The 23,500-nt window shown below is 46.1% G+C and overlaps 1 protein-coding gene across 1 annotated transcript in view; it reads right to left on the minus strand.

The window, feature by feature from the left end:
• Positions 1 to 23,500, minus strand: part of trpm2 (transient receptor potential cation channel, subfamily M, member 2) — a 70,051-nt gene that overhangs the window by 7,847 nt on the left and 38,704 nt on the right. The window contains exons 11-23 of the mRNA XM_042306393.1: positions 22,890 to 23,057; positions 22,497 to 22,629; positions 14,848 to 14,993; positions 13,707 to 13,819; positions 13,077 to 13,181; positions 12,759 to 12,839; positions 11,398 to 11,557; positions 11,139 to 11,257; positions 10,014 to 10,146; positions 6,181 to 6,352; positions 3,920 to 4,100; positions 3,229 to 3,410; positions 1,848 to 1,980 (exon numbers count right to left, since the gene is read on the minus strand). Coding sequence (XP_042162327.1) covers positions 1,848 to 1,980; positions 3,229 to 3,410; positions 3,920 to 4,100; positions 6,181 to 6,352; positions 10,014 to 10,146; positions 11,139 to 11,257; positions 11,398 to 11,557; positions 12,759 to 12,839; positions 13,077 to 13,181; positions 13,707 to 13,819; positions 14,848 to 14,993; positions 22,497 to 22,629; positions 22,890 to 23,057 — 1,826 coding nt within the window. The remainder of the gene's footprint in view (positions 1 to 1,847; positions 1,981 to 3,228; positions 3,411 to 3,919; positions 4,101 to 6,180; positions 6,353 to 10,013; positions 10,147 to 11,138; positions 11,258 to 11,397; positions 11,558 to 12,758; positions 12,840 to 13,076; positions 13,182 to 13,706; positions 13,820 to 14,847; positions 14,994 to 22,496; positions 22,630 to 22,889; positions 23,058 to 23,500) is intronic.

The following is a 23,500-nucleotide window of genomic DNA, read 5'->3' on the forward strand; positions in this document are numbered from 1 at the left end:
AACTTGGCTTTCAAAGACCTTAGAAAGACAGGGTAGGATAGATATAGGTCTGTAAAAGTTTGGGTCTAGAGTGTCTCCCCCTTTGAAGAGGGGGATGATTGCGGCAGCTTTCCAATCTTTAGGGATCTCGGACGATACGAAAGAGAGGTTGAACAGTTGAACAGAATAACACAGACCCTAACCCTGGGGGGGGCACTGAATCACACAGACCCTAACCCTGGGGGGGACACTGAATCACACAGATTCTAACCCTGGGTGGGAGACACTGAATCACACAGATTCTAACCCTGGGGGAGACACTGAATCACACAGATTCTAACCATGGGGAGGACACTGAATCACACAGATTCTAACCATGGGGGGACACTGAATCACACAGATTCTAACCATGGGGGACACTGAATCACACAGATTCTAACCCTGGGGGAGACACTGAATCACACAGATTCTAACCCTGGGGGAGACAGTGAATCACACAGATTCTAACCATGGGGGGACACTGAATCACACAGACCCTAACCATGGGGAGACACTGAATCCCACAGATCCTAATGCTGGGGGAAACTAAATCACACAGATCCTAACCCTGGGGGACACTGAATCACAGATCCTAATCCTGGGGGACACTGAATCACACAGATCCTAACGCTGGGGGAAACTAAATCACACAGATCTTAACGCTGGGGGAGACACTGAATCACACAGATCCTAACCCTGGGGGAGACACTGAATCACACAGATCCTAACCCTGGGGGAGACACTGAATCACACAGATCCTAACCCTGGGGGAGACACTGAATCACACAGATCCTAACCCTGGGGGTGGGGGAGACACAGAATCACACAGACCCTAACCCTGGGGGAGACACTGAATCACACAGATCCTAACCCTGGGGGAGACACTGAATCACACAGATCCTAACCCTGGGGGAGACAATGAATCACACAGATCCTAACCCTGGGGGGACACTGAATCACACAGATCCTAACCCTGGGGGACACTGAATCACACAGATCCTAACCCTGGGGGGACACTGAATCACACAGATTCTAACGCTGGGGGGAAACTAAATCACACAGATCCTAACGCTGGGGGAGACACTGAATCACACAGATCCTAACCCTGGGGGAGACACTGAATCACACAGATCCTAACCCTGGGGGAGACACTGAATCACACAGATCCTAACCCTGGGGGAGACACTGAATCACACAGATCCTAACCCTGGGGGACACTGAATCACACAGATCCTAACCCTGGGGGACACTGAATCACACAGATCCTAACCCTGGGGGACACTGAATCACACAGATCCTAACCCTGGGGGGACACTGAATCACACAGATCCTAACCCTGGGGGAGACACTGAATCACACAGATCCTAACGTTGGGGGTGACACTGAATCACACAGATCCTAACCCTGGGGGGACACTGAATCACACAGATCCTAACCCTGGGTGGGACACTGAATCACACAGATCCTAACCCTGGGGGACACTGAATCACACAGATCCTAACCCTGGGGGGACACTGAATCACACAGATCCTAACCCTGGGGGACACTGAATCACACAGATCCTAACCCTGGGGGGACACTGAATCACACAGATCCTAACCCTGGGGGTGGGGGATGATGACACTGAATCACATAGATCCTAACCCTGGGGGATGGGGGGGGGACACAGAATCACTGGAGAAGTACTCATTTTCAACCCTATGTGTCAGGCTGTTTGCGCATTCAACAGGCCAGACAAGACCAGTTGGGCTGCAGTTGGAACAGAGTAGTACCCAGGTTGGTCATGTATTGCAGAAAAGACACTTCATAAAAACAGAGTAATAAGTTACTTGTCAGCGGTGTCTGTGGTACGTTGCTCCATGCTCTGGCTCTGCTGCTGTCTGCAGGAGAGAAGGTAGTTATCCTTCATGAAGGATTCCCACGACAATAACTCTTCCTCCTCCACCTCAGGCAGCCTCTCCTCTGGAAAAGAGAGGAGGAGAGAAGAAAGGAAAGGAAGAGAGTGGAGAGGAGGAGAGTGGAGAAGACAGGAGAAGAGTGGAGATGAGGAGAGAGGAGAGTCAAGAGGAGAGGAGAGAAGGTGTGTGGAGAGGAGAGTCGCGAGGAGAGTCAAGATGAGAGGAGAGAAGGTGTGTGGAGAGGAGAGTCGCGAAGAGGAGAGTGGAGAGGAGTGAGGAGAGGAGGAGAGTGGAGAGGATAGGAGGAGAGTGGAGAGGAGTAGAAAAGAGAGGAGAGGAGGAGAGTGGAGAAGATAGTGGAGAGGAGTGAGAAGAGAAGGAGTGTGGATAGGAGAGGAAAGGAGAATGGTGGAGAGGAAAGGAGAATGGTGGAGAGGATAGGAGGAGAGTGGAGAGGAGAGGGGGTGTGTGGAGAGGAGAGAAGAGAGGAGAGTGATGATGAGAGTGGAGAGTAGGAGAGTGGAGAGGAGTGAGGAGAGGAGGAGAGTGGTGATGAGAGAGGAGAGTGGGAAGAACAGAGGAGAGGAGGAGAGAAGGAGAGGATGAGAGTGGAGAGTAGAGAGTGGAGAGGAGAAGAGAGGAGATGAGATGAGAGGAGGAGAGAAGAGAGTGGAGAGGAGAGATAAGAGGAGGAGAGAAGGAGAGGAGAGGAGGAGAGTGGAGAGGAGGAGAGTGGAGAGAAGAGTAGAGGGGAGATGAGAGTGGAGGAGAGGAGGAGATGAGAGAGGAAAGGAGGAGAGTGGAGAGGGGGAGACAAGGAGAGTGGAGAGTGGAGAGGGGGAGAGTGAAGAGGAGAGTGGAAGGAACAGTGGAGAGGAGGAGAGACGAGAGGAGATGAGTATAGTGGAGAGGAGGTGAGTGAATAGGAGAGTGGAGAGGAGAGGGTGGAGAAGAGAGTGGAGAGGAGAGGAGGTGTGTGGAGAGGAGAGGAGAGGAGAGAGGAGGAGAGTGATAATGAGAGGAGGAGAGTAGAGTGAAGAGGAGAGAGGAGGAGAGTGATAATGAGAGGAGGAGAATGAAGAGGAGAGTGAAGAGGAGAGATGAGGGGAGTGAAAAGGAGAGAGGAGGAGAGGAGAGAGGAGATACCATATGAAATAGAATAGACTGTATAATATATTTAGGACAGAAGAAAGAGCTAACCATGTTAACAGTTTGAAGGCAGGTTTCCTGGACACAGACGAAGCCTTGTCTTGAAAGTGACTTTTAGTCCAGGACTAGGCTTCATTTGGATTTTATATATTTCAGGACTCACTGAAGGCTCTGTAACTATTGGGGGGTCTCTGCAGCACTATGCGTCTGATGAAGAGGAAGATGTGGGAGAGGAGGATGAGTGGAGGGGGGGCAGCGGGTCGGCTGTGGTACTCCTTGATCAGTTCATACCGCTGGAATTTCCAAATGGTGTCTGTGTTATCCTGAACCTCCTGGAAAGTATAGCTGGAGGGTGGAGAGGAAGGGGAAGAGGAAGAAGAGAAGAAGAGTGAAACGGACAATATGATAGAAAGATGATAGAAAGTGCAGAGATTGATGAATGAAAGGATGGATGGATGGATGGAGGAAGGGATGCAGGGATGGATGGATGGATGGAGGAATGGAGGAATGGATGGATGGAGAAATGGATGGGTGGGTGGCTGGGTGGATGGATGGATGGATGGATGGATGGCTGGCTGGATGGATACATGATGGATGGATGGATTAATGGCTGGATGGATGGATGACTGGCTGGCTGGCTGGCTGGATGGATACATGGATGGATGGATGGATGGATGGATACATGGATGGATGGATGGATGGATACATGGATGGATGGATGGATACAAGGATGGATACATGGATGGATACATGGATGGATACATGGATGGCTGGCTGGCTGGGTGGGTGCATGAGTAGCTGGATGGGATGGATTGATTGATCGTTTGATTGATTGATTGATGATTGGAACCTACTTGAAGATTGCTATGAGCAGGTTGAGCAGCAGTATGTTGGCAAACAGCAGGTAGACACACAGTAGGATTATAGTCAGCCACTCAGGGAAGGCAGGCATCTTGTCCTCGTTAAGAATAGGGCATTTAGGCTTTTGAGACTCTGTACCATTTACACTGCAGGCCTTGATGTCAAACAGGGCATCTGAAGCAGATAGAGGACCCAACATGGATCAATTACATCGATCAACATCAAGTGTGCCAGTCTGTTTTGTCTCTCCTCAAATCAAATCAACTTTTATTTGTCACCAGAAAGTTACAGGCGTACAAATATCATACCCCGAAGGCATGCTAAACTCTCACCATTACAATAACAGGGGAAGTTAGCATTTTATATTATACCCTCAAGACACGCTAACCTCTCATCATTACAATAAGAGGGGAGGTTAGCATTTATATCATACCCCGAAGGCATGCTAAAATCATGGTAGCATCCACATTAATGTAGAAGTGTTATTTACCATTGATTTCTATTGGGCACAAAATAATCTGAGACCAAAACAAACAGCAAATGCATCCAACAAGTTAGTAAACGTTTTGAGATGGAGATCATTTTTACATTTATTTTATCTTTATTTAACTTTAATTTATTTATTTAACCAGGCAAGTCAGTTAAGAACAAATTCTTATTTTCAATGATGGCCTAGGAACAGTGGGTTAACTGCCTGTTCAGGGGCAGAACGACAGATTTGTACCTTGTCAGCTCGGGGATATGAACTTGCAACCTTCCGGTTACTAGTCCAACGCTCTAACCACTAGGCTACCCTGCCGCCCCATCATACAGCCCTATGGAAAAAACAGGGGCTTTCACACAAGGCACAGTGTTATATTCCATGAAGCGAGCATAAAAGGCACTTGGCTCGTTTGGGAGTTCTGCATCGCTGGGCAACTCACGGCTGGGTTTCCCTTCGTAATCCAATATCATCTACAAGCGTCGGAGCCGGTGTAATTGGATTCCACCTTCCTCCTGTATTATCCTTCTGCATGTTTGATGTCTCAGCTTTCTTGCATGTGTCCATGTCCATGTTTCCGTCCTTGTAAGCGGTAGCCTTTAGTCCAGTGTGATATTGCCTGTAATCTATGGTTTTTGGTATGGATACGTTGTTATAGTCACTGTGGGGATAACATCATCTATGCACTTATTGATGAAGCCTGTGACTGATGTTGTAAACACCTCAATGCTATCAGACCAATCCCAGAACATATTCCAGTCTGTACTAGCAAAACAGTCTTGTAGACTCGCGTCTGCTTCATCGGAATGAGCTGATTCCTCCTGTTTGAGCTTGGTAAACAGGAAGCAGGAGAATGGAATCATGGTCAGATTTGCCGAAGGGAGGAGGTAAGGCCTTGTATGCAATTCTGTGGGTAGAATAAAAGTGGTATAGTGTTGCAGGAGACGTTAGTAAAAATGAGGTAGAATGGTTTTAAGTCTCCGCCCACCAGAAATGCTGCCTCTGGGTGAGAGGTTTCTTGTTTGTTTATGGCCCCACACAGTTTGTTGAAGCCAAAGTGGTGTTGGCTTGTGGAGCGATGTAGACAGCCGTGATGATTACGGATGAGAACATTATTGGTAGATAAAAGAGTCTACAGGCAAAAGCTCCAAATTTCTTTCACACTGGAAGCAGGGCACCAGATGTTGTTTATGAAAAGGCACACCCCTCCCCCTTTGGACTTGCCCGAGGCCTCCTTTGTCCAATCGCGCCGCTGCATGGAGAAACCACTGAGTTCTACGTCCATAGAGTCATCCAGTCACGCCACGCCTGCCAACTTCTTATGGAATTGTCATGTTTGGCAATGGAGTTGGCAAGAGCACAAACATCTGGACCAGGCTACTCAAACAGGAGCACACACACACCTGGACCAGGCTACTCAAACAGGAGCACACACACACCTGGACCAGGCTACTCAAACAGGAGCACAAACACACCTGGACCAGGCTACTCAAACAGGAGCACAAATACACCTGGACCAGGCTACTCAAACAGGAGCACAAATAGAAAGACATAAAAAATAGAAAGACATAAAAAAATAGAAAGACATAGCTGCATAGACGATAGGACGGTTCCTATTCATCTGCACATAATTTGATCATGCATCTACATTTGCATTGCTTGCTGTTTGGGGTTTTAGGCTGGGTTTCTGTACTGCACTTTGTGACATCAGCTGATGTAAGAAGGGCTATATAAATATATCTGATTGATTAATTGATTGATCAGTTGATTTACTGTCGATGTTAGAGGGCATATTCCCGAAGATGATAAGGTATGGTTCGTAGATGACGCCCCGGACGATCCAGTCCAGTCTGTCCTCGTTGTGGATGAGGATGCCCTGCTTAGCAACGCCGTATGCTACCACCCAGATACTCAGCAGGAACATGAAGAAGAACATGTCCAACATCTGGAGGAGAGGAGAGAGATAACAAGTAGTTTAATACTACATGATGGTCCATAGCAAATGAGCCATAAATGTTGTTTTTAAGGGATGCATTCAGTATGTTTTTACATACTGGAATGTTCAATTGAACGCAAACGTACATGAGAAGCTTTTGTGTTTAGTGATTCTGCCAGATCAGAGCCAGTGGAGATAACCAGGAATGTTCAATTGATAAGTGTGTGAATTTGACCAGTTTCCTTTCCTGCTAAGCATTCAAAATGTAACGATAACTTTTGGTGTCAGTGAAAATTTATGTCGTAAAAAGTATATTATTTTCTTTAGGAATGTAGTTAAGTAAAAGTTGTCAAAAATATAAATAGTCAAGTAAAGTACAGATATCCCAAAATACGACTTAAGTAGTATTTTAAAGTACTTTTACACCACTGGACACATATATCTCAAAGGTTTATCCATGTTTATTCGTCCAGGCCGATATCAAGAACTTTGAACATATCTTCCGCAAAAACAATCAAGCGCTATGTTGAAACTAGCTCTCATGAGGACCGCTACAGGAAAGGAAGACCCAGAGACACCTCTGCTGCAGAGGATAAATTCATTAGAGTTACCAGCCTCAGAAATAGAAGCCCAAATAAATGCTTCACAGAGTTCAAGAAACAGACACATCTCAACATCAGCTGTTGAGGAGACTCAGGCCTTCATGGTCACATTGATGCAAAGAAACCACGACTAAAGGACACCAATAATAAGAAGAGACTTGCTTGGGCCAAGAAACCTGAGCAATGGACATTAGGCAGGTGGAAATCTGCCCGTTGGTCTGATGAGTCCAAATGTGAGATTTTTGGTTCCAAGCGCTGTGTCTTTGTAAGACGCAGAATAGGTGAATGGATGATCTCCGCATGTGTGGTTCCCACAGTGAAGCATGGAGGAGGAGATGTGATGGTGTGGGGGTGATTTCCTGGAGACACTGTCTGTGATTTATTTAGAATTCAAGGCATACTTACCAGCATGGCTACCACAGCATTCTGCAGCGATGCGCCATCCCACCTGGTTTGCGCTTAGTGGGACTATCATTTGTTTTTCAACAGGACAATGACCCAACACACCTCCAGGCTGTGTAAGGGATATTTTACCAAGATGGAGAGTGATGTAAGTGGCCTCCCCAATCACCTGACCTCAACCCAATTGAAATGGTTTGGGATGAGTTGGACCGCAGAGTGAAGGAAAAGCAGCCAATAAGTGCTCAGCACATGTGGGAACTCCTTCAAGACTGTTGGAAATTCATTCCAGGTGAAGCTGGTTGAGAGAATGCGAAGAGTGTGCAAAGACGTCATCAGGGCAAAGGGAAGAATCTCAAATATAAAATATATTTAATTTGTTTAACACTCTTTTGGGAACTAGTTAAACAAGCAAAATCAGAATATTATGTTAATACAGTATCTGAATGTACAGGGAACCCAGCTAAATTCTGGAAAGCTGTTAAATCACAGAAGTGTTGTGTCTCCTCTTCTCTCCCATAATAAATTAATTTATATTCTGGCCCAATTACTGACAAAATGTATATCATTAATGCATTTAACCATACTTTTATCTCTACAGGCGTTATATTTGAATGTATTTCAAAGCCAGCTCTTGAAAAGAGTAGTTTGGATGTAGATGGTGAAAATTCACTGATAAAGAAGTCCTGGATGCTTTGTTAACATTAGACATGGGCTGATCATTTGGAGCATCCCTTATTACTGGATCAGACAACATTTTTTATTTAACATTGTTATCAGGAAGGCATTTTACACTGTTGATCATTATCAAGAGTAGGCCTGGGATATACAGCCTATTTATGGTTTCAGAATTACCTTAGTGACAGAACTCAGGCCATCTTGATAGATGGGGTTTAATCTGAATTATCTTCGCGACAGAACTCAGGCCATCTTGATAGATGGGGTTAAATCTGAATTTCTTGAGATTCAAAAGGTGTTCCTCAGGGTTCGATAATGGGTCCATTATTGTTCACGTTGTATATTAATGACATAGGAAACACTGTTAAAACTTGTAACATTCATCTCTATGCAGATAACAGAGTTATGTATTCCTGTGCCACCTCGGTGCAGCAAGCCATTTGTGAAATTCAGCATGACTTTGATTCAATTCAGAAATCACTTACATATCTTAAATTAGTGTTAAATATAAGTAAAACCAAGCTCATGCTGTTCTCTAGGTCACGGAATGTTGACCCTGAGGACCTGCATATCTGTTCTATTCTTCCGAAGAGGAGAGGCGAAAAGGATCAGAGGACCAATATGCGGCGTGCTAAGTGTCCATGGCTCTTTTAATACGTAAACGTACACATGAACAACTGATTACAAAAACAAGAAACGTGTGAAACCTAAACAGTCCTATCTGGTGCAAACACAGAGACAGGAACAATCACCCACAAACACACAGTGACACCCAGGCTACCTAAGTATGATTCTCAATCAGAGACAACTAATGACACCTGCCTCTGATTGAGAACCATACTAGGCCGAAACATAGAAATACCCAAATCATAGAAAAACAAACATAGACTGCCCACCCAACTCACGCCCTGACCATACTAAATAATGACAAAACAAAGGAAATAAAGGTCAGAACGTGACATTGAGCTTGTTTCTCAATATAAGTACCTGGGTGTCTGGATTGGTGACAAGTTGTCCTTTGTAATGCATATAAAACACCTGACTAAGAAGCTAAGATTGTTTTTTATATCGAAATAAATCATGCCTAATACCCTGACTACAACGCTTGCACGAGAGTTGCAAAATAAATTTAGAAATCTATGTTACTCAATTATTGCACCCACACTGCTCGCACGCGTCAACGGGTGTCTGCGTTGCCAAAGAATAAAATAGAAGTCCTTTCTATTTCTGACGCAGATCGCACTGCAAGTCCTGCCTCTCCCATCTCCTCATTGGTTTATAGTAGCACGTACCCACGTGTCATCTCCTCATTGGTTATACCCACGTGGATTATTGAAAGACGAACTATGTTGCCGGTCGTCGTAGTAATACTATGAAAGTTTAGATGACAATCACCATGTAAGTACAAAGATGAAAAAGCCTGGAAGGAGGAGAGATGACTATAAAGAATTCGGTTGACCGTTTTATGTGTGGATTAATTGCCGGAGTAGAGGACCTTGTGCATTTCAGGTAAAATAACAACTCAATGTTTATATCCCAGGACAAATTAGCTTGCAAGTGCAAGCTAGTTAGCTAAATTGCCATAAATGTTTAATGCTTTTCGACCTGTCCCCAAATTTAATGTAATTGGTTCAGAGTTGGTTTTGATATTTTAACCTGCGTGTCGTGGTCGCGTTTGGTGTAGGGGGACAAAGTAATGTATGCACGATGGCGCACGCGCGCAGCCGGTTTGGGTTCCGTGTTAGTATTAAATATAGGAGAAAGATTGTTCAAACCACGCTTCTCCCTGTATTGGATTTTGGTGGTATTGTTTACATGCTGCACAACCTAAAACCCTTGGTTGCAATCTACCATTAGGTATTATGCTTTATCACAGGGGAATATTTTAGGACTCATCATTGTAGTCTGTATAAAATGTAGGATGTACCTCTCTGTCTGTAAGAAGAAAACACAATAACATGAAGTTAATGTGTATCAATCCATCCTCTCACCATTCTCCTAACGATGATGATCTTGGGGCCCAGAGTTTTACTGATGATGAATATGGCCATGAGACGAAGACAGAAGATGATGAAGTCGATACACAGGATGACCTTCCCTGCATAGAACAACCTGGTGGTCAGTCTGCAAGTGAAATATACAGTAGATCAGTAGTATGAGATCATCTCTTGATAGACATTAACGCTGGAATCATTAGTGGTGAAACTGCCACGGCCATTTGCTATATTACATTGCTACTGCACATGGAGCTGTTTCCCCACAGCGGAGTCCATCTTTAACGCTAGCTAGCGTTTCCTACAGTGGAGTCCATCTTTAATGCTAGCTAGCGTTTCCTACAGTGGAGTCCATCTTTAACGCTACCTAGCGTTTCCTACAGTGGAGTCCATCTTTAACGCTACCTAGCGTTTCCTACAGTGGAGTCCATCTTTAACGCTAGCTAGCATTTCCTACAGTGAAGTCCATCTTTAACGCTACCTAGCGTTTCCTACAGTGGAGTCCATCTTTAACGCTAGCTAGCATTTCCTACAGTGAAGTCCATCTTTAACGCTACCTAGCGTTTCCTACAGCGGAGTCCATCTTTAACGCTAGCTAGTGTTTCCTACAGAGGAGTCCATCTTTAACTCTATCTAGCGTTCCCTACAGCGGTGTCCATCTTTAATGCTAGCCAGCGTTCCCTACAGCGGAGTCCATCTTTAACGCTAGTAGCGTAACCCTACAGTGGAGTCCACCTTTAACGCTAGCTACCGTTCCCTACAGTGGAGTTCATCTTTAACGCTAGCTAGCATTCCCTACAGTGGAGTCCATCTTTAACGCTACCTAGCGTTTCCTACAGTGGAGTCCATCTTTAACGCTAGCTAGCGTTCTCTACAGCGGAGTCCATCTTTAACGCTAGCTAGCGTTTCCTACAGTGGAGTCCATCTTTAACGCTAGCTAGCGTTCCCTACAGCGGACTCCATATTTAACGCTAGCTACCATTCCCTACAGTGGAGTCTAACTAGCGTTCCCTACAGCGGAGTCCACCTTTAACGCTAGCTAGCGTTTCCTACAGTGGAGTTCATCTTTAACGCTAGCGAGCGTTAGAGGAAGAAGAACATGAGGAAGAGGAGGCAGCTCACCTGAAGGCCAGGCCGATGATGAAGAGCAGTATGGACAGAAAGTCTAGAATGTTCCACATGTCATTAATGTACATATCAGCCTTCTTACGGAACCCAAACCCATCTGGGTCATGGAACAGCTGAGGGCACAAACAACACATAGTTAATACTGTAGACCAATCCATCTTCTAACGTCATACTCGTTTGGACAATTTATTTTGACTAGGATGTGTGTGTGTGTGTGTGTGTGTGCGTGCGTGCACGGGACAATGTGTCTCACCTGTCGGACCTCCTCACAGACCAATGAGATGAGCCAGACATAGAGAAGCCCCTCCCTCCAGGAGGGCGTGGTCTGGAAGTCGATCATCAGCACCACAGAAAACAGCAGCAGGAAGCTGAAGTAGGACAAGATGTTCCAGTAGAACTTCACCTGTATGGGGAGAGGTCAAGCAGAGGTCCCCTCTCCTGTACTCCTGTTCACCCACGACTGCGTGGCCATGCACGCCTCCAACTCAATCATCAAGTTTGCGGACGACACAACAGTGGTAGGCTTGATTACCAACAACGACGAGACGGCCTACAGGGAGGAGGTGAGGGCCCTCGGAGTGTGGTGTCAGGAAAATAACCTCACACTCAACGTCAACAAAACTAAGGAGATGATTGTGGACTTCAGGAAACAGCAGAGGGACATCCACATCGATGGAACAGTAGTGGAGAGGGTAGCAAGTTTTAAGTTCCTCGGCATACACATCACAGACAAACTGAATTGGTCCACTCACACAGACAGCATCGTGAGGAGGAAGGCGCAGCAGCGCCTCTTCAACCTCAGGAGGCTGAAGAAATTCGGCTTGTCACCAAAAGCACTCACAAACTTCTACAGATGCACAATCGAGAGCATCCTGGCGGGCTGTATCACCGCCTGGTATGGCAACTGCACCGCCCTCAACCGTAAGGCTCTCAGAGGGTAGTGAGGTCTGCACAACGCATCACCGGGGGCAAACTACCTGCCCTCCAGGACACCTACACCACCCGATGCTACAGGAAGGCCATAAAGATCATCAAGGACATCAACCACCCGAGCCACTGCCTGTTCACCCCGCTGTCATCCAGAAGGCGAGGTCAGTACAGGTGCATCAAAGCTGGGACCGAGAGACTGAAAAACAGCTTCTATCTCAAGGCCATCAGACTGTTAAACAGCCACCACTAACATTGAGTGGCTACTGCCAACACACTGTCAATGACACTGACTCTACTCCAGCCACTTTAATCATGGGAATTGATGGGAAATGATGTAAATATATCACTAGCCACTTTAAACAATGCTACCTTATATAATGTTACTTACCCTACATTGTTCATCTCATATGCATACGTTGATACTGTACTCTATATCATCGACTGCATCCTTATGTAATACATGTATCACTAGCCACTTTAACTATGCCACTTGGTTTACATACTTATCTCATATGTATATACTGTACTCGATATCATCTACTGTATCTTGCCTATGCTGCTCTGTACCATCACTCATTCATATATCCTTATGTACATATTCTTTATCCCCTGTGTGTATGACAGTAGTTTTTTTTTGGAATTGTTAGTTAGATTACTTGCTCGTTATTACTGCATTGTCGGAACTAGGGAGAGGTGAAGAGGCTGACCAGCCGGGTGGAGACTGTCAACGGCTTCAGACCCAGAGGGTTCCTGGCAGGGAGGTCACTGAGGGGGCAGACGGCAAAGGTGAGAGGTCAGGAGGGAGAGGTCAGGGGTGAGGTGTCAGGTAAGTGTTTATACCTGCAGAATGTAACTCAATATGCAACAGAAATGTCACCCTTGGTCCTTCTAGTGCACTACTTTAATAGGGAATAGGGGGCCATCTTGGAAAGACCCCCAGTCTACTTTTATAGGGAAGAGGGGTCCATCTGGGACAGACTCTCAGTGTATAATCAGACTCACTGTACAGGATACTTCCTCCTGGTGCAGGCCTGGCTTCCTGTTAATGACTCCATGGTGAGCAGCTCAGCACTCCTCTCTGCTTCTCTCTGGATGGACTCATCACGCCTGGGGGATTAGAGAGGATTTTACTCATCCAGACCCAGAACATGTTCAGCGTTTAGTCATTTATACATCCAGTTAGATTCACTTCCCTGAGTGAGCAAGATGGCAGTTCAGTCTTCTACCATTGGTGTTGCTGCAGCCATGTGGTGTGCCTGAGGTTTTACGACATTCTCTCTCCTCACCCAGACTCTGTCCTCCTATCTCTGGTAAACCACTACATTGTTACAGAGCTGTGGCCAGCAGTACCTACCTGAATCCCAGGAAGCCAGTGTAGATGAGCAGGAAGAACAGCACAGAGTAGCACCCTCCACAGAGGGGTTAGTGGACAGAGGTTAGTTACCTGAATCTCAGGAAGCCAGTGTAGATGAGCAGGAAGAACAGCACAGAGTAGCACCCTTCACAGAAGGGTTAGGGGACAGGGTTAGGGGTTAGGGGCCTGGGTTAGGGGACAGGGTTAGGGGCCACGGTTAGGGGCCAGTGATAGAGGTTAGGGCTTAGGGGCAAGGTTAGGGATCAGAGATTAGTTACCTGAATCCCAGGAAGCCAGTGTAAATGAGAGGGAAGAACAGCATACATAGCAGCACCCTCCACAGAGGATTGTCCGCCGCCAGCTCCCCACACCAGATCTGGGTCAGGAGAGCCTGGGGGAAACAGAACGGAAGACTCAGGACCAGATCTGGGTCAGGAATGCCTGGGGGAGACAGAACAGACGACTCAGGACCAGTTCTGGATCAGGAGAGCCTGATTCTGGATCAGTTCTGGATCAGGAGAGCCTGAGGTTTTGGGGGAGACAGAACAGACGACTCAGGACCAGTTCTGGATCAGGAGAGCCTGGGGCAGAACAGATGACTGGGACCAGTTCTGGAGTTCTGGATCAGGAGAGCCTGAGGTTTTGGGGGAGGCAGAACAGATGACTCAGGACCAGTTCTGGACAGAGAGCCTGGGGAGACAGAACAGGACCAGAACCAGTTCTGGATCAGGAGAGCCTGGGGAGAGACAGTCAACAGATTCTGACAGGAGAGCCTGGGGGAGACAGAACAGTTCTGGACCAGTTCTGGAGAACCTGATTCTGGATCAGTTCTGGATCAGGAGAGCCTGAGGTTTTGGGGGAGAGGCAGAACAGATGACTCAGGACCAGTTCTGGATCAGGAGAGCCTGGGGGAGACAGAACAGATGACTCGGGACCAGTTCTGGAGAGACCTGATTCTGGATCAGTTCTGGAGGAGAGCCTGGGGGGGGAGGCAGAACAGATGACTCAGGACCAGTTCTGGATCAGGAGAGCCTGGGGGAGACAGAACAGACGACTCAGAACCAGTTCTGGATCAGGAGAGCCTGGGGGAGACAGCACAGTCAACTCGGGACGAGTTCTGGATCAGGAGAGCCTGGGGGAGACAGAACAGACGACTCAGGACCAGTTCTGGATCAGGAGAGCCTGGAGGAGACAGAACAGACGACTCAGGACCAATCACAGAAACAGTGCTACACAACACGCATAAGGGAACACCTGCTTTAGAAACCGTTTAATCCACTACTACTCCACTAGATCTCACAAGACCAAAGGAAGTGTAAGGAAAATATTTGCGAGAAGTATGATTAATTAAATACAATTCAGAAGGCTAGTGATAATATAACTGGAGTTACCTGAACCCCACAATGACCTTTGACCTACCTGAACCCCAGAGTGAGCAACAAAGCTCTTGTCATCAGCCTCCAGAGCCAGCCTCAGACAAGTGGTTTGACCCCAGGATGAAGAGATCCGGATTAGCAGCCTCTGGGCACGCTCCTCATCACAGCAGTGGCACTCATTGAACACACCTGAGACAACACACACGCACACAGGACATACACTGAACACACCTGACAGACAGGACAAGACCACTCACGGAACACAAGAGAGACAGGACTTGGTCACTCAGTCTCACCACAAGATAACAGGACTGACAGACGGGAGAATAATTTGGACTGAAATAGATGTCAGTACACATTTTTGGTGTCGGTACAATTTATATTTAGGTGTAGGGCCCAGTTGCATAAAACCCTTCAGAGTTTACCTTAAGGAATTACCTTAATAACTACATGAGTGGAACAATTCATGGATTGATTGTTTTGATTGTTGTTATGCTAATGGTGACATGGGTAAAGAATTTGTGTACCAAAGACATTGACACTTTTCTCAGCATGTCCTGGTGAATGAAGAGGGCGAACTCTGATCCTGAGAGTGAAACTGACCTATAATTGCAATTTTTGATGATAATGATAATACTCAGGAACTGTAGCAAGTTTATGCTAATGGAACATTGAGTCCATGGGCATTGCCTTATAAATAGTGAGATCATTATTCTTATCCTGGGTCATGTTCATTAGGCACTAAACGGAATAAATCTTATTAAACCTGGAGTCACTACCTGGATTTATCCAACAATATATGCTAATATTAGTTTCGACAGATGGTGCTATAGGGATGGAAATGGCTGTGTCCACCATGCTAACCAATGGGAGTATGCTCAGTTTCAACATGATTTGTTTCGTACTGATGAAAAATGTACTCTGACTTAGATTGCTGAGAATTTCTTAACAATATTTTAATGTCTTATTAAAGCTTGTAATTTTCTTTTAAGTTGAGAGAAGTCTCAAAATGGGGGATTGTGGTAGAAAAATTACAACATTGTTTAAAACTGTTTATGCATAGAATAGGTATGATGAGTACTCTCTCATCTGTGTCTACGGGACTGAGTTGGGCCTCTGGGGCTTGAACTGACAGTTGACTTGGTGATAAAGCCTAAAGACTGCCTTCCATAGAAAAGATGTGGTGGGTCTAACTGAGATAGAGAGAGCGTGGGGAGTAGAACAAAACTCTCATTGTTCCTAATCATCCTGGCCGGGTTGGGGGTTAAAACAACACTAGGTGCAGATAACCAAGAGATGAACCCAAAGTGACTGGTGATTCCCCCTGATCTGCATGGGAGGGGTGGAACCAGCCATGACCAAATTTTTTTAATGCTATATAAGAACCAGGATTCCTCTGGGAGGTTAAGCTATGTTCCAATCCCAATACCACAACACACACTACAGACAGTCGACCAGCTTCATTATTAGCAGGCTTCAGGTAAGACCCAAGTGCCGACTGTTTTGAAGTGCAGACTGTTTTGAAGTAACAATGTTTATTGCAACAACAGAGGAAGGCAAACGACAGGCCAAGGCAGGGCTTTCTCCTATAGAGCTCCATTTTTATGGAATGGTCTGCCTACCCATGTGAGAGAAGCAGACTCGGTCTCAACCTTTAAGTCTTTATTGAAGATTCATCTCTTCAGTAGGTCATATGATTGAGTGTAGTCTGGCCCAGGAGTGGGAAGGTGAACGGAAAGGTACTGGAGCAAAGAATGGCCCTTGCTGTCTCTGCCTGGCCGGTTCCCCTCTCTCCACTGGGATTCTCTGCCTCTAACCCTATTACAGGGGCTGAGTCACTGGCTTACTGGTGCTCTTCTATGCCGTGCCGAGGAGGGGTGCGTCACTTGAGTGGGTTGAGTCACTGACGTGGTCTTTCTGTCTTGGTTGTGCCGTGGCGGAGATCTTTGTGGGCTATACTAGGCCTTGTCTCAGGATGGTAAGTTGGTGGTTGAAGATATCCCTCTAGTGGCGTGGGGACTGTGCTTTGGCAAAGTGGATGGGGTTATATCCAGCTTGTTTGGCCCTGTCCGGGGGTATCATCGGATGGGGCCACAGGGTCACCTGACCCCTCCTGTCTCAGCCTCCAGTATTTATGCTGCAGTAGTTTATGTGTCGGGGGGCTAGGGTCAGTCTGTTATATCTGGAGTATTTATTCTGTCTTATTCGTTATCCTGTGTGAATTTAAGTATGCTCTCTCTAATTCACTTTCTCTCTTTCGGAGGAACTGAGCCCTAGGACTATGCCTCAGGACTACCTGGCATGATGACTCCTTGTCCACCTGGCCGTGCTGCTGCTCCAGTTTCAACTGTTCTGCCTGCGGCTATGGAACCCTGACCTGTTCACTGTGATTACTATTATTTGACCATGCAGGTCATTTATGAACATTTGAACATCTTGACCATGTTCTGTTATAATCTCCACCCGGCACAGCCAGAAGAGGACTGGCCACCCCTCATTGCCTGGTTCCTCTCTAGGTTTCATCCTAGGTTTTGGCCTTTCTAGGGAGTTTTTCCTAGCCACCGTGCTTCTACACCTACATTGCTTGCTGTTTTGGGTTTTAGGCTGGGTTTCTGTACAGCACTTTGATATATCAGCTGATGTAAGAAGGGCTATATAACTAAATACATTTGAATTTGATTTTGAATTGGATCGTCTCGCTGTGGTTCCCCGACGGGGGTGGTCTGGTGGGTGACTAAGCCTATAGAGCACCCGTCCAGTGCTCTAAAGACCCATGGGAATGGAGAGGGGTTGAGTGTGGATTCCCAGCTCGGACGCCAGGGTAACGTCCATGAGACTCGCGTCGGCCCCTGAGTCGATGAGTATCTGGAGAGACTTGGACTGGTCCTCCCACCACAGGTTGGCACGGAGAGGGCAGCTAGCAAGGGGGATGAACATTTTTTTTAAGACCCACCAGAGTACTCACTCCAACGAATGAGCTGGGTCTCTTGAAGGGACAGGTAGACACATAATGACCAACAGTAGCGCAATACAGACAACTCTGGGTCTCAAGTCTGCTTATGTGTTCGGCTGAAGACAGCCTAGCCCTGTCGAGCTGCATCGGCTCGGGACGTGGGAAATCGGCAGTCTCCAGAGGCTCTTGGAGGGACTCGGGTAAGGTCGGATCATCTTGGGGACGTAGACGACAAGGACTTCATCAGATGCAAGGTGGGATCCGTGATTGAGGGATTGGAACCGCAATCTGATCTCTTCTCCTACGTTCTCGTAGCCGACCATCGATCTGGATGGTTAAAGCGATGAGTGAGTTGAGATCTGTCTGTAGTTCTCGGGCTGCCAGCTCATCCTTTACCTCATCCGATAATCAAAACAATGCTTCTGGGTCGAACAGGTTCCATGTTCCTCCTCTGCTAGCGTGCGGAACTCCACCGCATAGTCTGCCTGAGGGAGTCCTGCCGAAGCTGGAGTAACTTCCGGGCAGCCTCTCTCCCGGACACTGGAGTCTCAAACTTAACTCACCTCTGCCACGAATATCTCCAGACAGAGGCAGACGGCGGATTGTTGCTCCCACACCACCAGGCGAGTGCCCTCCCGGTCATCAGCGTAATAATGTACACTATCTTCGAGCAGTCCAAGGGGAATGAAGAAGGCTGCAGCTCGAAACCAAGTGGGCACTGGGAGAGAAAGGCCCAGCAGGTTTTGGAATCTCCATCGTAGTGCTCCGGGGGAAGTAAGAGGGTCCCGGGAAACCGGGAATACGGCGTTGCTACCAGCCGGGTTACTGAGAGGCTGGGAGGCTGCCTGGTAGGCAACCCAATGGAATTGGTTCCGCAATGCGTCCGATGTAAGGTCATGACGTTCGGCCTGAACCCTTCCATTAACAGCGAAGCAACTCCTCGTGTCTATTATTGATGGCTCCTTAGGAAGAGATGGCAATGCGGAGCTGGTCCAAGTTTGCTGTGTCAGTCATGGCCAGTTCGTACTATCAGGTTTCAGGTGAGACCCAAGTGCAGACTGTGTTGAAGTAACAATGTTTATTGCAACAACAAGGGCATGCAAACGACAGGTCAAGACAGTCAGGGGTCAATAATCCAGAGTGCGGCAAAGGTACAGGACGGCAGGCAGGGTTAGGAGCAGAGTGGTCAGGCAGGCGGGCTCAGAGTCAGGACAGGCAAGGGTCAAAACCAGGAGGACAAGAAAAAGAGAGCCGAGCAGGAGCTGAGAAAACGCTGGTTGACTTGAACAAGCAAGACGAATTGGCACAGACAGACAGAAAACACATAAATACCCAGAGGATAAGTGGGGAAAATGGGCGACACCTGGAGGGGGTGGAGACAAGCACAAGGACAGGTGAAACAGATCAGGGCGTGACAATTATTGCAATAATGAATCAATGTTAAATAAATATTGATTGTTTGAATAATTGTCCAAATCTCTCTGTGTATATGAATTTCCACTACACTGTGCTGCACTAAACCATCGGAACCTCTTAAGGATAGGGCTGATTGCTGCCCCCTTTGGGGAGTTTGGGTGCCCATGGTAAACAGAAAAAAAATCTGTCAAAAATTGCTAATATATGCAAATAAAAATTATTATTCAATAGAAAACACTCAAAAGCTTCTAAAACCGTTTAAATGATGTCTCTAGGTAAAGCAGAACTCTCAGGGCACTCATTCTCCCAAAGTCTCTCTTGTCATCATCAAAGTTGGCCCAACTTTGACATCATCGCCCCCACCCTTCCCAAGCACTTACAGTCCTGGGAACAGTTTCTATCTCTTCAGGGCGGTGTCAGCTTTCAATGGGGCTTCTCATTGCGAGAATCGCACGCTCACGAGGGTTTTGGCGGGCCGAAACCTTGCGGTCACGTGAGAAAACAGGCTACTCTCACGCGCGCTCTGTCTTTGTTCCAAGATTGATTGAACGACTCGTGTGTTTCTCTTCCTCCTGAAAATTGCTATGAAGCTAGATAACATGCTAATGCTGTGTTCTGAACATAGTTTTACAAGTTTAGTCGACATATAATATGTAATTTCGACGTTTTGGTGCACACCCACTTGACTTTTGGCTGCATTTCAACCGAAATGTGTCGTGTTTGATCACCGAAAGACACAGACTTCCAAACTAAAGCTGTTTTTGGTAAGTATAAACCCTTCCAGGTCTACTGATGGAAGAACAGCAAAGGTAAGATTTATGTGTTTATTATGGGTTTCTGTGGACTCCGAAGTAGAGGAGTAAAAATGCTAATTCCTGAGCGCCGACTCATATTATAGCCTAGTGAACGAAATCTGTAACGTTAAAAATAAAAGTAACACAGCGATTGCATTTAGAAGAAGTGTATCTTTCTATACATATGTAGAACATGCATATTTAGTCTAAGTTTATGTTGTGTATTCCATGTTAGCTGACGTCATATGCTGGAGCTATCATCATTTCTCCGGACATTTGAGTAGCATTTTTTTGAACATGCCGTCATTGTAAACAGATTTATGGATATATATAGCATATTATTGAAAAAAAAAATGTACTGTGTAACATGTTATATTACTGTCATCTGATGAAGACTTCAAAAGGTTAGTGCAATGATTTTTCTTTTAATCCTGCGTTTGGTGATTGCATATTTTGTGGAATTTGGCTATGGAAATTAGCTTGTCTTCGGTGTGTCTTCGGTGGTGGTTTGACAATGTGCTATGTTTTCGCCGTAAAACATTTTAGAAATCTGACTTGCTGGCTAGATAAACAAGTTGTTTATCTTTCATTTGAGCTATTGGACTTGTTAATGTGTGGAGGTTAAATATTTTTAAGAATATTTTTTGCGTTCCATGCGCCACATTCCTGCTGACGGTGGGAGGGCTGGTTCCCAATTGGGACTCAGCTGTCTCAACAGGTTTTAATACAGACAGTATGTCTCAGTGCTGTATTGTGTGTCTGTGCTGCACTATACCATTGGTTCATACAGACAGTATGTCTCAGTGATATAAATAGAATCAATAGAATGGGCGTCCCCATTCACGTTAATGATGGCATAATGGGCGGACTGGCGGCCATTGCGAGTGTACCCATAGGCGCAAAGCACAAAGTAAATGCTAGGTTCAAAATATACAGATTATTTTTTTTATTTTACTAGGCAAGTCAGTTAATAACAAATTCTTATTTTCAATGACAGCCTGGGAACTGTGGGTTAACGGCCTGTTCAGGGGCAGAACGACAGATTTGTACCTTGTCAGCTCGGGGGTTTGAACTTGAACTCCACTTGTCCAACGCTCTAACCACTAGGCCACCCAAGTCATAGACACTATGTGTGTACAGGTGTTCATTATGCTATCGCATGGAAAGCAATACCGGAACGCCAAGACCAAAAGGCTCCTTAATTAATAACAGCTTCTACCCCCAAGCCATAAGACTGCTGAACAGTTATGGAATGGCTACTTGCATTGGACCCCATATTTTATTCATATTTATTCTTTGCACTGACTACTTGTTATTGTTATTTTATTGTGTTACTATTTTTCCTTTAGTTTATTTTGCAAATGTTTCTTATTTAAAAAAAACTGCATTGTTGGTTAAGGGCTCATACAGTTAATTCAGAAACTATTCAGACCCCTTGACTTTTTCCACATTTTGTTACATTACAGCCTTATTCTAAAATCGATTCAATCAAAAATAATCCTAAAAATCTAGTCACAATACTCCATAATGACAAAGCGAAAACAGGTTTTTCAAAATGTTTCACATTTTTAAAACATTAAATATTATTTTCATAAGTATTTAGACCCTTTGCTATGAGACTTGAAATTGAGCTCAGGTGCATCCTCTTTCCATTGATCATCTGTGAGATGTTTCTACAACTTAATTGGAGTCCACCTGTGGTAATTCAATTGATTGGACATGATTTAGAAAGGCACACACCTGTCTATGTAAGGTCCCACAGTTGACAGTGCATGTCAGAGAAAAAACCAAGTCATGAGGTGGAAGGAATTGTCTGTAGAGCTTAGAGACAGGATTGTGTTGAGGCACAGATCTGGGGAAGGGTACCAAAAAAACTATGCAGCATTGAAGGACCCAAGAACACAGTTGCCTCCATCATTCTTAAATGGATGAAGTTTGAAACCACCAAGGCTCTTCCTAGAGCTGGTCACTCGGCCAAACTGAGCAGGGGGAGAATGCAGGGGAGAATGGCCTTGGTCAGGGGGGTGACCAAGAACCTGTTGGTCACTCTGACAGAGCTCCAGAGTTCCTCTGTGGAGATGGGAGAACATTCCAGAAGAAAAACCATCTCTGCAGCACTCCGACAATCAGGCATTCATGGTAGAGGGGCCAAACGGAAGCCACTCCTCAGTAGAAGGCACATGACAGACCATGAGAAACAAGATTCTCTGATCTGATGAAACCAAGATTGAATTCTTTGGCTTGAATGCCACATCCGGAGGAAACCAGGCACCATCCCTACGGTGAAGCATGATGGTGGCAGCATCATGCTGTGGGGATTTTTTTCAGCATCATGGACTGGGAGACTAGCAGGATCAAGGGAAAGATGAACGTAGCAAAGTACAGAGATATCCATGATGAAAACCTGCTCCAGAGCACTCAGGACCTCAGACTGGGGCAAATGTTAATATGGACAGTATGTCTTAGTGTGTCGGCTACTGTAGCGATGGTTAATAAGGACAGTATATATTATTGTGTTGGCTACTGTACCAATGGCGTGTCTCTCATAGTGTTTGGCCAGTTCTCTCATCTCCTCCGCCTCATCCTCCTCTTCCGCTCCTTCCTCAGCCAGCTTCTTCAGGATCTTACTAGCGGCCAGAGCTGCTGACGTACAGTCCCGGGACTGCACACAACAAACAAACATGTTAAGAGTAATAATATTTATTTCTCTAATCATATATTCTTATTTAGTCTGTTTCCAGCATTTTGCTTTAACTGCAGAATGAATACTTTGGGACAACTGGATAACTGGATAACTGGATAACTAGATAACTGGATAACTAGATAACTGGATAACCAGATAACTGGATAACCAGATAACTGGATAACTAACTAGACAGTCAGTTCCATATTTAGACTGCCCTGCACTGGTTCCTAACCTACCTGCTCCCAGGCGATCTCAGCCAGCTCTTTCTGGTTCTGCAGGATGGCCCAGAGGAAAAGGTCTCCGCCTGGGTCTCTGAAAGTCTCCTCTCCCCTTTCTGAATCTCTCCCTGGTCCTCTGTCTGGGTCTGGCGAGGCCTGGAGCTCCAGCTGCTCTTTAGGTGGCAGCTAGCACAGAACAGATAGGTGGGTCAGTAGACAGCACAGAACAGATGGGTGGGTCAGTAGACAGCACAGAACAGTTCGGTGGGTCAGTAGACAGCTAGCACAGAACAGATAGGTGGGTCAGTAGACAACTAGCACAGAACAGATGGGTGGGTCAGTAGACAGCACAGAACAGATAGGTGGGTCAGTAGACAGCACAGAACAGATAGGTGGGTCAGTAGACAGCACAGAACAGATAGGTGGGTCAGTAGACAGCACAGCACAGATGGGTGGGTCAGTAGACAGCACAGAACAGATGGGTGGGTCAGGTGGGTGGGTCAGTAGACAGCACAGAACAGATAGGTGGGTCAGTAGACAGCACAGCACAGAACAGAACAGATAGGTGGGTCAGTAGACACACAGCACAGCACAGAACAGATAGGTTGGCCAGTAGACAACTAGCACAG

This window comes from Oncorhynchus tshawytscha, linkage group LG26 (assembly GCF_018296145.1).
Source record: "Oncorhynchus tshawytscha isolate Ot180627B linkage group LG26, Otsh_v2.0, whole genome shotgun sequence".
In the NCBI taxonomy this organism is placed as follows: Eukaryota; Metazoa; Chordata; class Actinopteri; order Salmoniformes; family Salmonidae; genus Oncorhynchus; species Oncorhynchus tshawytscha.